We start from the raw sequence: 14,155 nt of genomic DNA on the forward strand, positions 1-14,155 counted from the left end.
TTTATTTTGGGGACCATTGGAGATTGAACCCAAGGGCATTCTCCCTCTGAACCACACCCCCCCCCAAGCTCTTTTAATTTTTTTCATTTTAAAATAGGGTCTCACTGCCGGGTGTGGTGGCGCATGCTTGTAATCCTAGCGTTTGGGAGGCTGAGACAGGAAGATCTGGACTCGCGGACAGGCCCTTTGCAACTCAGTGAGACCCTGTTTTAAAATAAAAAATAAGACCGGGCGTGGTGGTGCACGCTTGCAATCCCCGCGCTTGGGAGGCGGAGACAGGAGGATCGCGCAGGTTCGAAGCCAGCCGCGCTGGTTTAAGAGACCCTGTTTCCAAATAAAAGTATAAATAGGTCTGGGAGTGTAGCCCGGAGGTAGAAGGGTTTCCAGGAACCCCTGTACCACCAAAAAAAAAAAATAATAATAATAATAATAATAAAATAAATAAATAAAAAATCGGGCTGGGGGGTGTCACTCGGAGGTAGAATGCCCCTGGGCTCCATCCCTAGTATTGGGGAAAAAAAATAGGGTCTCACTAAGTTGCTGGGGCTGGCTCAATCTGCGATCCTCCTGTGTCAGCCTCCCAGGTACTGGGATTCCAGGCGTGCACCATCACCCTCGGCAACACACAAGGCCAATCATATCTCAGCGTGGCTAAAAAAATAAAAATAAAAAAGGCCACCGATGCGCTGCCGGCCGCACACGGTGTGTGGAAGCTCTGTAGTGTTGGCGCTGGCCCTTCCCCAGCCCGTGGGATAGGCCCGACCGATTTGCTTGTGACTCGCAGGCAGGTGACTGACACCTTGGGGCTGGGGGCCTGCGGCTGTGCGGCGCTGTTGCTGGGGCCATGGCCCTCTGTTCTGTCAGTCCTGGAAGCTGGGGCTCTCCCTGGAGGCCGTCCCTGTGCTCAGCCTCTGCTGGCGGGCCTCCCAGCCTCCAGCCTCCCGCCCCGTCTGCAGCCCCCTCTCCTCCAGCCCTCCCTCCCTTCCCAGGGCCCGGCCTCTGCTCACCGGTCAGCCTCACCCTGAAATGCGTGTGGGCTGTGTATCTAGTCACCGGGAACAGAGCCAGTCACCCTGGAGCGGCGGCTCCGCCTCGCTCTCCCCGCTCCTCATCCATCAGCCCCCAGGACTGTCCCCGAGGTGCCCTGCCCCCGCCGCCTGCCATTTCCTCTTTACTCTCTCGGTGACACCGGGCCTGTGTCCCACCGCCCCGCTGGCTAATGGAGTCTGAGCTCCTCTGGTCCGCACGGAGGCCTTGGGTGATCTGACCCTGCCGGCCGGTCTCGAGGCAGCACCCACGGCCACCCGCCCCCTCGAGCCCCCCCCTCGCCTGGCCTTCAAGGGGACAGATGCACCCGTGCCCTGGACACCTCCCTGCCCTTTGCAGGGCCCCTGTGGCGCGCCTGCCCCCCTCCTTCCCAGGGGAGGAAGCTCCAGGTTTCCTGCAAAGTGGACTCTATTCCCGTTTATTTTCCTCCCAAGAAGCGTTCCTACACTTTGCAGAGTGAGCTGTTTGCATAAATAAAATTCAAGTGAGGTTTTTATTTGTTTGAAAAAAGTCGATTTTTTTTTAGGGGCGAATCACTGGAGATTGAGACCAAGAGTGCTCTACCCCTGAGCTAGACCCCCAGCCCTTTTTATTTTGTTTTCTGAAACAGGGTCTCACTAAGTTGCTGAGGCTGGCCTCAAACTTATAACCCTCTTGCTGCAGCCTCCCACGTCCTGGGCTGACAGGCTCCACTGCGGCAGCGAAAGCAGAACTTTGTGATTCTTCCCTCCGTCCTCCTCGGCCAGTCAGTCAGCTGGCTGGAGCGCCCCCCCAGGTGGTCCTTCCTCTCCAGCTGTGCCGCACGGGCACATTTCACCTGTTACTTTTTGGCTTCTGAAAAAGACATTCTCCTTTGCCCTGGGACGTTAATTATAGCCAAAAACTATGTTTCTAAAAGGAATACAAGACATGAATGAGTGGGTCAGAGTTAAGTAATCCAGGCCGTTTTCAAGCCAAATTTGGTAATGTTGATTTAAAACTGCTTCAGACTAAAAAAAAGAAGCACCCAAGTCTAACCATGGAAACTGTGGGCGCCGCTGTCCTGTTAGCGGAATCGCTCGCCGCGTTGACCACAGGGGACGATGTAAACCATCTCTCTCCCTTTTTCCAACAGGATCAGTTTGAGAACCTAGAAAAACACACGCAGTGGGGGATTGATATTCTTGAGAGATACGTCAAGTTTGTGAAAGAGAGGACGGAGATCGAGCTCAGCTATGCCAAGCAGCTCAGGTGAGTCGCTGCTGAGCCGGGACGTCAGCGCACGCCAGGGGAGCAGAAAGGAGAGAGGCAGAATGCCCCTTCCCCAGAACGTATCCTCCTTAGATATTTTTACGTAAGGTTATATTTCAGGTTTTATTTTATTTTATTTATTTTTTAATTTTTTGGTGGTACTGGGGGTGGAACCCAGAGGCTTTCTATCTCCGGGCTATACTCCCAGACCTATTTTATATTTTATTTGGAAACAGGGTCTCGCTAAGTTGCTGAGAGCCTCACTAAGTAGCTGAGGCTGGCTTTGAACCTGCGCGATCCTCCCGTCTCAGCCTCCCAAGCGCGGGGATTACAAGCGTGCACCACCACGCCCGGTTATATTTCAGTTTTTAAAAGTTAGGCTTTTTTGAGGGGTTGCTGGGGATTGAACCCAGGAGCACTCGCCTCTGAGCTATAACCCCAGCCCTATTTTATTTTTTTATTTTTTGAAACAGGGTCCCGCTGAATTGCTGAGGGCCTCACTAAGTTGCCGAGGCTGGCCACGAACCTGCAAAACTGTCTCAGCCTCCCAAACACTGGGATCATACGTGTACCACCCGCCCAGCTCAAACACTTATTTTGAATACAGAAAGTTAATGTTTATAGAATAAAACCCAAGTCATCGCTTTGAGGCTCAGGTGTTTTCATTTGGTTTTGGTTTTGTGGTGCTGGGGGTGGAACCCAGGGCCCCCACATGCTCTCCAAGGTCTCCACCACTGAGCGGCAGCCCCACCGCCAGACTTGGCCTTTCCTTTCTTCCTTCCTCCCACCCTCCCTTCCTTCCTTCCTTTAGTTAGTTAGTTTGTTTGTTTGTTTGTTTGTTTATTGTGGTACTGGGGTGGAACCCAGAAGCTTTCTACCTCCGGGCTCTACTCCCAGCCCTATTTTATACTGTATTTGGAAACAGGGTCTCACTAAGTTGCCGAGAGCCTCACTAAATAGCTGAGGCTGGCTTCGACCTGCGCGATCCTCCTGTCTCAGCCTCCCAAGCGCTGGGATTACAAGTGTGTGTCGCCACGCCCAGCTTGACAGAATTTCTAAAAAAGGGCATTTGTAGCCAAGTGTGGTGGCGCACACTTGCAATCCCAGTTCTTGGGAGTCTGAGACAGGAGGATCACAGGTTCACGGCCAGCCTCAGCGATTTAGTGAGGCCCTCTGCAACTCAGTGAGACCCTGTTTCAAAATAAAGAATTAAAAAAAAAATAGGACCGGGGGTGTAGCTCGGAGGTAGAATGCCCCTGGGTTCCATCCCCAGTACCAAAAATAATATGTCTAATATGTATACGGCATGTACAGAGATGTGCACAGATTATCAGTGCACCTCCACAGATGACCACAGTGTGCACACACCCACGTCACCAGCACCCAGTACAGACAGACACTGCCCGCTCGGCTCAGGTCCCCAGCCCCGACCCTGCACCATCCTCCCCAGGGCGACGGCTCTCCCGGCTCTGGGCAGCATGGATCAGTCAAGCCTTTTCAGGTTTTATAGGACTGTAGGCCTTGGCCCGCACACATATTTTGGGTATTTGGCCTCTGCTCTATATCACGATTGTGAGATTCATCTGTGTCGCTGCATCTGATGGGAACTTGCTTATTTTCAGTGCCGTCTAGTATTTCGCGGCGTGGATTTGCATCCACCTTCCTGGCCTGAGGGTTGTTGTTGGCCATTGAGAAGCACTGGCACGAGCCTTGTGTCCACGGCCTTGGGTGTGGACGGAAACACCTCCTCGCTCTGTTCCTGGGAGTGGGCCTCTGGGCCAGGCTGTGTCTTGTCTGTCTAGCTTTGGTACACAGGGTCCCACAGTTTTCCAGAGTGCTTATACTAATTCACACCCAGCAGTGTGTGTGTGTGTGTGCGCGCGCGCGCGTGCGTGTGTGTGTGCGCGTGTGTGTCGGAGGTGAGGATCCTAAGAAGCCATATATATATATATATATATATTTTTTTTTTTTTTTTGGTACTTGGGATAGAACCCAGGGGCTTCCTTCCTCCAAACTAAACCCCCAACCCCTTTGATTTTTTTAAATTTTGAAACAAGTTCTTACTAAGTAGCTGAGGGTCTTACAAAATTGCTGAGACTGGCCTCAAACCTGCAATCTTCCTGTCTCGGCCTCCCTTGTACCCCCAAGTAGTGCAACACCACATTTGGCGTTTCTGTTCTGTTTTGTTTTATTTTTGTACTGGGGATGGAACCCAGAGGCCTTCTACCTTCACGCTCTACTTCCAGGCCTTTTCATAAGTGTTATTTTGAGACAAGAGTCTCAGCCTTCCAAGTACTGAGATTAGAGGCACACGCCACTAACTCCAATTGTGTGAAACAGTGTGTGTGTGTGTGTGTGTGTGTGTGTGTGTGTGTGTGTGTGTGTGTTTTACTGGGGATGGAACCCAGGGGCATTCTATCTCCGAGCTATACCCCAGCCCTATTTTTTATTCTTTATTTTGAAACAGCATCTCGGCGGGTTGCAGAGGGCCTCACTAAGTAGCGACTGAGGCTATCTGTGAACCAGGATCCTCAGCCTCCCAGATGCTGGGATTACAAGCGCGCACCACCACGCCTGGTGTGAAACAGTATTTTAAGAGAATTTCAGAGGCAGGTGCAATGATGTCTACCTGTAAATCCCAGTGCTTGGGAGTACAGGAAGGTCACAGGGTCAAGGCCAGCGTCAGGAATCTAGGGAGACCTTAGCAACTTAGTTAAGACTTTGCCTAAAAAAAAAACACCAAAGGGCTGGGGGTGTACCTTGCAGGTAGAATGCCCTTGGGTTCAAGTCCCAAACAAACAAAAAGAAACCCCCAAAATAAAACTACTTTGGACATCCTTAAAACTTTAATGAGGAAATTGTCTAAGAAATTTGTTTTTGTTGCTGGGAGTTGAAACCAGGGGTTTTCTACCTCTGAGCCACACTCCTAACCCGGTTTCTTATTCTTTATTTTGAAGCAGGGTCTCACTAAGTTGCTGAGAGCCTCACTAAGTAGCTGAGGCTGGCCACAAACCTGCAATCCTCCTGTCTCAGCCTCCCAAGTGCTGGGATTACAAGCGTGCACCACCACGCCCGGCCCAATGTTCAGATCTTAGCATCTGTTTCATTACATCCCTGAGGGCATCTAAATTTGTGCTTTTGGGGGAGACGCTGGTCAGTAAGGTCATGAGCAGCTGAACAGAAGCCTTCCAGTGGCACTGACCCTGTGTGCGCGCCCTGACCTTGGCCGGCCCTGCGCCATTCAGCGATGGTCAGGCTGTGTGTTTATATCTGTCCCCATGGGCTGTCCATTTCCGACTCTCCCAGGACCGGTTCATAGCTTCTCCTCCTCCAGCAGCCCCCGCCCTTCCCTCGGAGGAGAGGTGCTTAGACTAGCGCTGCCCTACCCGCGCCACCCGCCGTCCACATCTGCTTCCCATCCAGGCACACCCAGGATGCACCTGCCGCACCCAGCCGATCCCATCCCCTCTCCCTTACTCCAGGGTACCACTCCCCCGGCCTCCCTTCTCCTGCAGCACAGATTCCTCACTATCTTCTCGATTGTTCCATCCCGACTCCAACCAACAAAGAAAGCCAAGCTTCTCTGTATACAAGTCCCGTCCGCCTCTGCTTCTCTCAGCGCTGAGCCTCCGAGCCTGTCTCCAGTGGCTCCCGCCTCTCCCGCCCACCCCCTGCACTGGGACTGCGCTTCTCCAGGCCCAGCCCGAGCCCCAGCAGCCTGTCCTTCCATCCGTCTTCATCCTCTCCGGAGCCCCATCAGCAGCTCTGGCGTTCCCACGCACCCCGGCGGTGAACACCAGCCTCCTGGGTTCTCCCGCCTTGCCTCCTCCCCAGCGACCGCCCGTCCTCCTGGCCCCACTCCAGCTGCGCCCTGTGTCCAGCTCTGTCTCTGGCTTCAGCCTCCTACCAGGCGGCCCAGACCCCCGGTGTGTACGCCTCCATGCCTGCCCGCTCCCCATCCCCAGAGCAGCTGGCTCGGAACCTCCGCTCCAGTGTCTAAACACATCCAAAATGGACGGCGTCTAGAATCAGATTCCCATCCCAGGGACTTCCACAGCCCAGCCCCCCACACACCGAGGCAGACACCGGGAGCCACAGTCGGCACCCCTTTCTCCCAGCTCCCCACCCCGCTCCGCAGACTTGCCCAGCGGTGGGCTGGCCCCAGGCAGGTCGCCTGGATCGCTCCCCGCCCGTCCTCGGCTGGTCCCTGCCTCTGCCCGGCCGCCTGAGTTCTACAGAGCAGCCGGCTAAGCGGCCCTCTGGTCAGTTTCTCCGCCACGTCTTCACGTAGTTGTGAGTAAAAGCAGAATTCTTACAGTGAATTCACAACACTGCAGGAAGTGTCGCCTCTGCTCCGACCCTGCCAGGCCTCTCTGCTGTTTCTTACACACCAGGCGAGCGCCCACCCCGGCGCCCACGTGACCCGCCCCCCCAGGCCTCTGCCCAAAGGAGACCCACCTCGTTCCTCAACCCCACAACAGAAATGCTTTCCATTTTTGTTTGTCTGTGTTGCCAGTTCCTTTCTACTGTTCCATAAAGTTTCTTTCTTAATTAACTTATTTGTTTTTGGTACTGGGGTTCTCAGCTGCACCCCCAGACTTTTTTATACGGGGTCTCACTAAGTTGTTGAGGACCTTACTAAGTAGCTGAGGCTGGCCTCGAACCTCTGATCTTCCTGTCTCAGCCTCCCGAGGACTGGGCTTCCAGGCGGGCACCACCATGCCCGGCTGTGAATGTCTTACGTATGGTATTTAGTGTGCACCGCTTCTTTATTCCCTGCTAGAATAAGCCCTTTAAGAGCAGGATGGTAGCTGGGCTTGGCAGAGCGTATCTGTTTGTAATCTCGGTACTTGGGAGGCTGAGACAGGAGGATTGCGGTTTACAGATAGCCTCAACTACTCAGTGAGGCTCTCTGCAACTCAGTGAGACCCTGTTTCAAAATAATAAAAAACAGGGCTGGGGGTAGAGGTCAGAGTAGAATGGCCCAGTGCTACAAACAATAATAATCATCATAATAAATGCAGGATCGGGAGCAGTGTTTACCAGTGTGTCCTCATGGTAGGGAACAGTGCCTGGCACATGGAACAGAAACGTCTGTGGGAAGGGTGAAGCCCAGGCCCAGGATGCCTTGCCCCTGGGAGTTGAAGGTCGAATAACGAAGTGGGCGCCTGCAGCCCCGATCCCCGGAGGGCTGCCCTGGTGAGCAGGCTCGGGAAGCGCCCACCCTGGGGCGCACCTCCCCTGTTGGCAAGTGGAGGACCTGCCGGTACACAAAGAGGTAAATGGCTCAAAGGTAGCATCGTCATCCCAGAGGAGTGAACCAGGGATGCCCGGGGGAGTGGCAGGCCGGCGTCAGCTCAGGGAGGACCCACTGCCGGAGAGCGCCAGGACAAAGCAGGACAGGTGCGGGTGTGGGGGCGCTTCCAGGCCCGGGGTGCAGGCAGAGCTCCTGAGGGAGGGACGGGGCCAAGGAATGGAGCCGTGGCACACACCCGAAATCCCGGTACTCGAGAGGCTGAGACTGGAGGAGCACAAGTTTGAGGCCAGCCTCAGCAATATAGGAAGACCCTGTTTCCAAATTTAAAAAAAATAATTAGCCGGGCGTGGTGGCACACGCTTATAATCCCAGCATTTGGGAGGCTGAGACAGGAGGATCGCGGTTCACGGCCGGCCTCAGCTACTTAGAGAGGCCCTTTGCAACTCTGTGAGACCCGGTTTCAAAATAAAGAATAAACAATAGAGTTGGGGATGTAGCTCGGAGGTAGACTGCCCCTGGACTCCATCCCCAGTACCACACACACACAGAGTGCTAGGGGTGTAGCTCGGAGGTAGAATGCTCTGGGTTTCAGTCTCTAGCAACACACACACACACAGACACACACGTAGAAAGGCCAGTGTGGTAGGAGTTTATTCAACAAATATTTGCTTGAAATATTAATATGATATTTAAAAAATCAATGTGACCTTTTAAGCTGGGGGGAGGCTTCTATTATTAAGTAATTCTTTTTTCTGCATCAGAGGGGAAAATGCTAACTTATTTTTGGAGTAGAAGTTGGTAAGTGGGACTTCCATTTCTGTAGGTCGGAGCTCGGCAGTCTGCCATCCGTGGACCCAGTCCATCCACCGCGTGGTTTAGTAAATCACATTTTGTTGGGACGCGGCCGTGCCTGTTCATTTATATCCTCTCTCCTAAAATCACCCCCAGGTGCAGGTGCTGGGGCTGGAACCCGAGCCCTGCCGCACACGCCTGAGCCGCCTCCGGGCGCCGCTCCCAGCGCTGCCAGGATAACAAAGCCCTGGCGAGGTCACAGCAAGTGAGAAACAGTTCCTCTCTGACCCTTTCTAGAAAGAGGTTCCCCGCCCCTGCGCTGGTTACCGTCTGCCCAAGGCAAGACAATCTAGGTTGCATTTTATAATACAATTGTATTTGTTTCGATTTGGACACTGGTTCTTGATCTGATGCCCAGGCTGGTCTCGAACTCGCGAGCTCAAGCGAGCCTCCTGCCACAGCCTCCTGGGCAGCTGGGATTGTGGTGCCACCACCGTGCCTGGCCTTCGGTAGCGTGTATGACTCCTATAGGAGGACTGGTGGGGGATTGCCCTTGGCAACAGTTTAAAAAAAAAACAACTAAACTATTTGTTATGACTCTAATGAATCAGATGGTCGAAAAAACTGCAGGTACCAGTGGTCCACACCGAGGCGTCCCTTTTCCAGCCATGTCTAGTCCTCTCTCTCTCTCTCTCTCTCTCTCTCTCTCTCTCTCTCTCTCCCTCCCTCCCTCCCTCCCTCCCTCCCTCTCTCTCCCTCTCTCTGGGACAACTTATGTTTTCAGTTTCTTCTGGTTTTATAATTTTTTAAAAATTCTTGGTACTAGGGATATTGCCCAGAGGCATTCTACCTCTGAGCTACAACCCCAGCCCTCTTTATTTTCTGTTTTGAAACAAGATCTTGTTAAGTTGCTGCTGCTCCCGTTAAATTTCTGAGGCCGGGCATGGTGTGCGCACACCCGTAATCTCACTGCTTAGGAGGCTGAGACGGGAGGACCGCGCGTTTGAGAACAGCCTCAGCGAGTAGTGAGGCTCCCACCAACCCAGCAAGCCCTTGTTTCAAAATAAATACTACGCCGGGCGTGGTGGCGCACGCTTGTAATCCCCGCGCTTGGGAGGCTGAGACGGGAGGATCGCGCAGGTTCGAAGCCAGCCTCAGCTACTTAGTGAGGCTCTCGGCAACTTAGTGAGACCCTGTTTCCAAATAAAGTATAAAATAGGTCTGGGAGTGTAGACTGGAGGTAGAAAGCCTCTGGGTTCCACCCCCAGTAACACCCAAAAAAAATTAACAAAATAAATAAATACTACGCCGGGCCGGGCTTGGAGGCGCATGCTTGTAATCCCAGCATTCAGGAGGCTGAGACCAGAGGATCGTGGTTCACGGACAGCCTCAGCTACTTAGTGAAACCCTGTTTCAAAGTAAAGAATAAAAAATAGGGCCGGGCGTGGTGGGCACACTTGTCATCCCCGCGCTCGGGAGGCGGAGACAGGAGGATCGCGCAGGTTCGAAGCCAGCCACGCGCGCTGGCTTAGGAGACCCTGTTTCCAAATAAAAATGTAAAAATAGGTCTGGGAGTGTAGCCCGGAGGTAGAAGGGCTTCCAGGAACCCCAGTACCACCAAAAAAAAAAAATAGGGCTGGGGGTGTAGCTCAGGTAGAATAGCCCTGAATTTCTAGTACCACAAAAATAAACAAATAAAATAAAATAGATGCGGCAACAGGGCTGGGGTGTAGCTTGGAGGTGGGATGGCCCTGGCTTCCATCCCCAGTACCGAAGGGAAAGCATTAAATAACAACCACAAAGTTGAGCTGAATGATCTCGCTGAGCGCAGGCGCATCTGGAGGCCAAGGGCAGGCACGGCGCCGCACTGGCCCCTCTCGGAGGCTGTGGCCCCGACGCCCCATTAGCACTGTGGGCCACACCTGCCTAGGCTCGCCTTAGTGACGCCTCCAGTCAACAAACCCTTTGGGGTTTTTAAAAATTGGCTTGTCTGGCTATTGATTTGCTTTTGTCTATGTATGAGAGAAGTTGAACATCTTTATACATTTGCACTCTTTATACCCCCAGTCCCCAGTACTGGGAGATGAACCCCGGGGTGCCGTACCTCTGAGCTGCACCTCCAGCTCTTTTTATATTTTATTTTGGAACAGGGTCTTGCTAAGTTGCGCAGGCTGGCCTCAAACTTGTGATCCTCCTATCTCAGCCTCCCCAGCCCCAAGGATTACAGCCCTGTGCTGCCCGTCCTCAGAGCCCCCCGTACCGTCAGATTCTGAGTGGGATCCGAGGCCGGGATCCGAGGCGGCGTGGTGACGCTCCATCGAGACCATTAAGTTTTGATGACCATTAAGTTTTGAGACCGCTTCCACGATCCAAGTACTTCCTGAAAGCACTAATGAATAATTCATTCTATAAATATCAGCAGAAGCCTAAAAGCTAAAGGGATCGAGAAACAAACTGCAGGTCCAAGGATATTCCTCCCAATGACCACTACAAAACAAACAGTAACAAAAAACCCACCCCGTTGTATTATTTGAAAAAACAAGCAAGTAGCCAGGCACTGTGGCGCACTCCTGTGATCCCAGTAGTTGGGAGGCTGATAGGAGGGTCACGGGTTCGTGGCCAGCCTCAGCTACTTAGTGAGGCCCTCTGCAACTCAGTGAGACCTTATGAAATATTGGAGAAAAGAGAGAAGAAAAGGAGGGAGGGGAAAGGTAGGAAACCAGAGCCTGGGTAAAAACATACAAGCGGAATAACTGAAGTAACCCCTGGCGTGTTTTCCACTATTATAGTCAACAGTGAACACAGAGGCAATAAAGCAGGAGTCCCAAGACCACAGGACAGTCAGAGGGGAGGCAGAGGCGGTGCAGCCGGGCGTGGGGACGCACGCTTGTAACCCCAGCATTCGGGAGGCTGAGACGGGAGGATGGCGGTTCGCGGCCAGCCTCAGCTACTACTTAGGCCCTTTGCAACTCAGTGAGACACTGTTTCAAAATAAAAAATCGAAACGGGGCTGAGGGTGGAGCTCTGAGGTAGAACGGCCCGGGATTCCATCCCTAATACCACAAAGCAAAACAAAATGAGAGAGAGGTGCAAAGCAAAGGGAATGAACTGGAAATTACAGTAGAAGCCTGTGACCCACGCACTCGGGAGGATCCGAGGCTCGAGGCCAGTCTCGGCGAGGCAGGGAGGCTCCCGTCACCTCACTGAGACCCTTAGACCCTTTTCCAAATAAAAACTAAAATAGGGCTAGGCGTAAAACAGTAAAAAGTAGGGCTGGGTAGAATGCCTCTGAGTTCAGTCCTTAGGAACACACACACACACACACACACACACACACACACACACACACACACGGAGGGGGGGATAATGAAACACCAATAGATATATTAATACATTAGGCTCTTTTTTTTTTTTTCTTTTTTCCTGTACTTCACTCCCAGCCCAATTTTTTTGTTCTTTATTTTGAAAAGGTCTGAGTTGCGGAGGGCCTCACTGAGTAGCTGAGGCTGGCTGCAAACCGCGATCCTCCTGCCTCAGCCTCCCGAATGCTGGATTCTAAGTGTGCGCCCCCACCGTAGCGTGACATCTAAAGTAAGCAGGAAAAGGGAAGTTCTGGTCACAGTGAGGTGTGGTAGAAGGATTGCCGGGCTAGAAGCCCGGATGTGATCCCAAGCACCTGAGGGGAGCAGGAGAGCTCGACCCCGCCCCAGGTGCCGGCAAAAACATTCTGCACATAATGACTCCGGAGAAGCTGAGTCGCCCACCAGGAAAAGAATCCGGCTGGCCGGCCCCAGACTTTTGCACCAAAAGGCAATGGAGCGACCACATTAGGACAGGAAAAGTGCCAGAGAGCCGCGGGGCTTAAGACCAGGAGGAGGAGCAGCTGAGCCCGGCCTTGGGCGGGGGCGGGGGAGGCCGGAGGCTGAGAGGCCCGGGAGGCCGCGGGCTGCCCACGAGGCTGTTTGGTTTCCCTCTGGCAGCCAGTCCATCAAGTCTATGAAACTGCAACAAGGAATGTTTTGTTTGTTTTTTTACAGTACTGAGGATGTAACCCAGGGTCATTTAATCTCCAAGCTACACACCCAGCCATATGTTTTATTCATTATTTTGAAACAGGGTCTCACCGAGTTGCAAAGGGCCTCACTAAGTACCTGAGGCTGGCCGTGAACCACGATCTTCCCGTCTCAGACTCCTAAGTACCGATTACAAGGCTGCGCCACCACGCCTGGCTAGAAGTAGTATTTTCAATTTGTAAGTTACAACTAACAAAAGAAGTAGTTAATATTTAAAGGGATGCATAAAAATACCTCACACACCAGTCATCGCAATACTTGGGAGGCCATACTTGGGAGGCCGAGACAAGAGGATTACACTTTTTTTTTTTTTTGGTGGTACTAGGGGTGGAACCCAGAGGCTTTCTACCTCCGGGCTATACTTCCAGACCTTTTTTATGTTTTATTTGGAAACAGGGTCTCACTAAGTTGCTGAGAGCCTCACTAAGTAGCTGAGGCTGGCTTCGAACCCGTGTGATCCTCCTGTCTCAGCGGGGCTGGAGGATTACAGTTTCAAGGCCAAACTCAAAAACTTTGGGAGGCCGTCTACAACTTAGCAAGAACCTGTTTCAGCATTAAAATCAAGAGAAAAATGGCTGAGAGTGTAGCTCAGAGGGAGAATGCCCTTGGTTCAATCCCTAGCACAGAAAGAAGGAAGAAAATAAAGAGAGAGAAATAAATAGGTTTCAGCTGTGGACATTTTCTGATTTTTTTTTTTTTTAATTTGTAAACAAGCCGGGCGTGGTGGCGCACGCTTGTAATCCCCGCACTTGGGCGGCTGGGACAGGAGGATCGCACAGGTTCGAAGCCAGCTTCAGCTACTTAGTGAGGCTCTCAGCAACTTAGAGAGACCCTGTTTCCAAATTAAAAAAATATAAAATAGGTCTGGGAGTATAGCCCAGAGGTAAGAGGCCTCTGGGTTCCACCCCCAGTACCAACAAAAACAAAAACAAAAAATAAATAAATAAATTTGTAAACAAAAGCATTAGCGTCATTTTTTCCTGATTTCTCAATTATCTTTTTAAATAAGGTGATATGTCTGTATTTTTATTTTAGGAATCTTTCGAAGAAATACCAACCCAAGAAGAACTCGAAGGAGGAGGAGGAATACAAGTAGGTCGCTGCTGGCCCTTTTGGGTGACAGTTGGGGGCCACTGGAGGCCGGGGCGGGGACAGAAGGGGCACAGAGCTTTCAAAGTAAGCTGCCTTCCACACCCATTCAAGTCGGGTTTTAAATTGAGGGGAATAATGAAAATATATTTAATGAACTTTTCTAGTTGGGCGTGGTAGTTGCACGCCTGTAATCCCCGTACTTGGGAGGCTGAGACAGGAGGATCGCGGGTTTGGAGGACAGCCACAGAAACTCAGAGGGACCCTGTCTCAAAATAGGAAAAAGAATTTGAAAAGGGCTGGGGTGGCCAAGCATGGTGTCGCATGCCTATAATTCCAGGACTTGGGAAAGTCACAGGTTCCAAACCAGTCTTGGCAATTTAGTGAGAGTGTCAACAACCTAGTGAGATCCTGTTTTTAAAAAAAAAAAAAATGGAGCTGGGATATAGCTCAGAGGTAAAGCGCCCCTGGGTTTAATCCCCAGCACTACAAAAGGCAGGGGGTTTGGGGACTGGAGTGTAGCTCTGAGGTAGAATATCCCTGACAACCACACACGCAAATTGAGCCACTGGACCCATTCCAGGCAGTTGCAATTAAGAAGTTTTAGAGCCAGGCGTGGTGGCGCACGCTTGTGATCCCAGTATTTAGGAGGCTGAGACAGGTGGAT

General features: G+C 52.1%; 1 protein-coding gene across 5 annotated transcripts in view; it reads left to right on the forward strand.

Annotated features, from left to right (window-relative positions):
• Nucleotides 1–14,155, forward strand: part of FNBP1 (formin binding protein 1) — a gene marked incomplete at both ends in the record, with an annotated part of 126,146 nt that overhangs the window by 39,893 nt on the left and 72,098 nt on the right. For all 5 annotated transcript variants that reach the window (XM_080709290.1, XM_080709291.1, XM_080709292.1 and 2 more), the window contains 2 exons: nt 2,162–2,277; nt 13,435–13,491. In XM_080709290.1, coding sequence (XP_080565416.1) covers nt 2,162–2,277; nt 13,435–13,491 — 173 coding nt within the window. The remainder of the gene's footprint in view (nt 1–2,161; nt 2,278–13,434; nt 13,492–14,155) is intronic.

The sequence above is a fragment of the Muscardinus avellanarius genome (assembly GCF_963383645.1).
Source record: "Muscardinus avellanarius genome assembly, chromosome: 13".
Lineage (NCBI taxonomy): Eukaryota > Metazoa > Chordata > Mammalia > Rodentia > Gliridae > Muscardinus > Muscardinus avellanarius.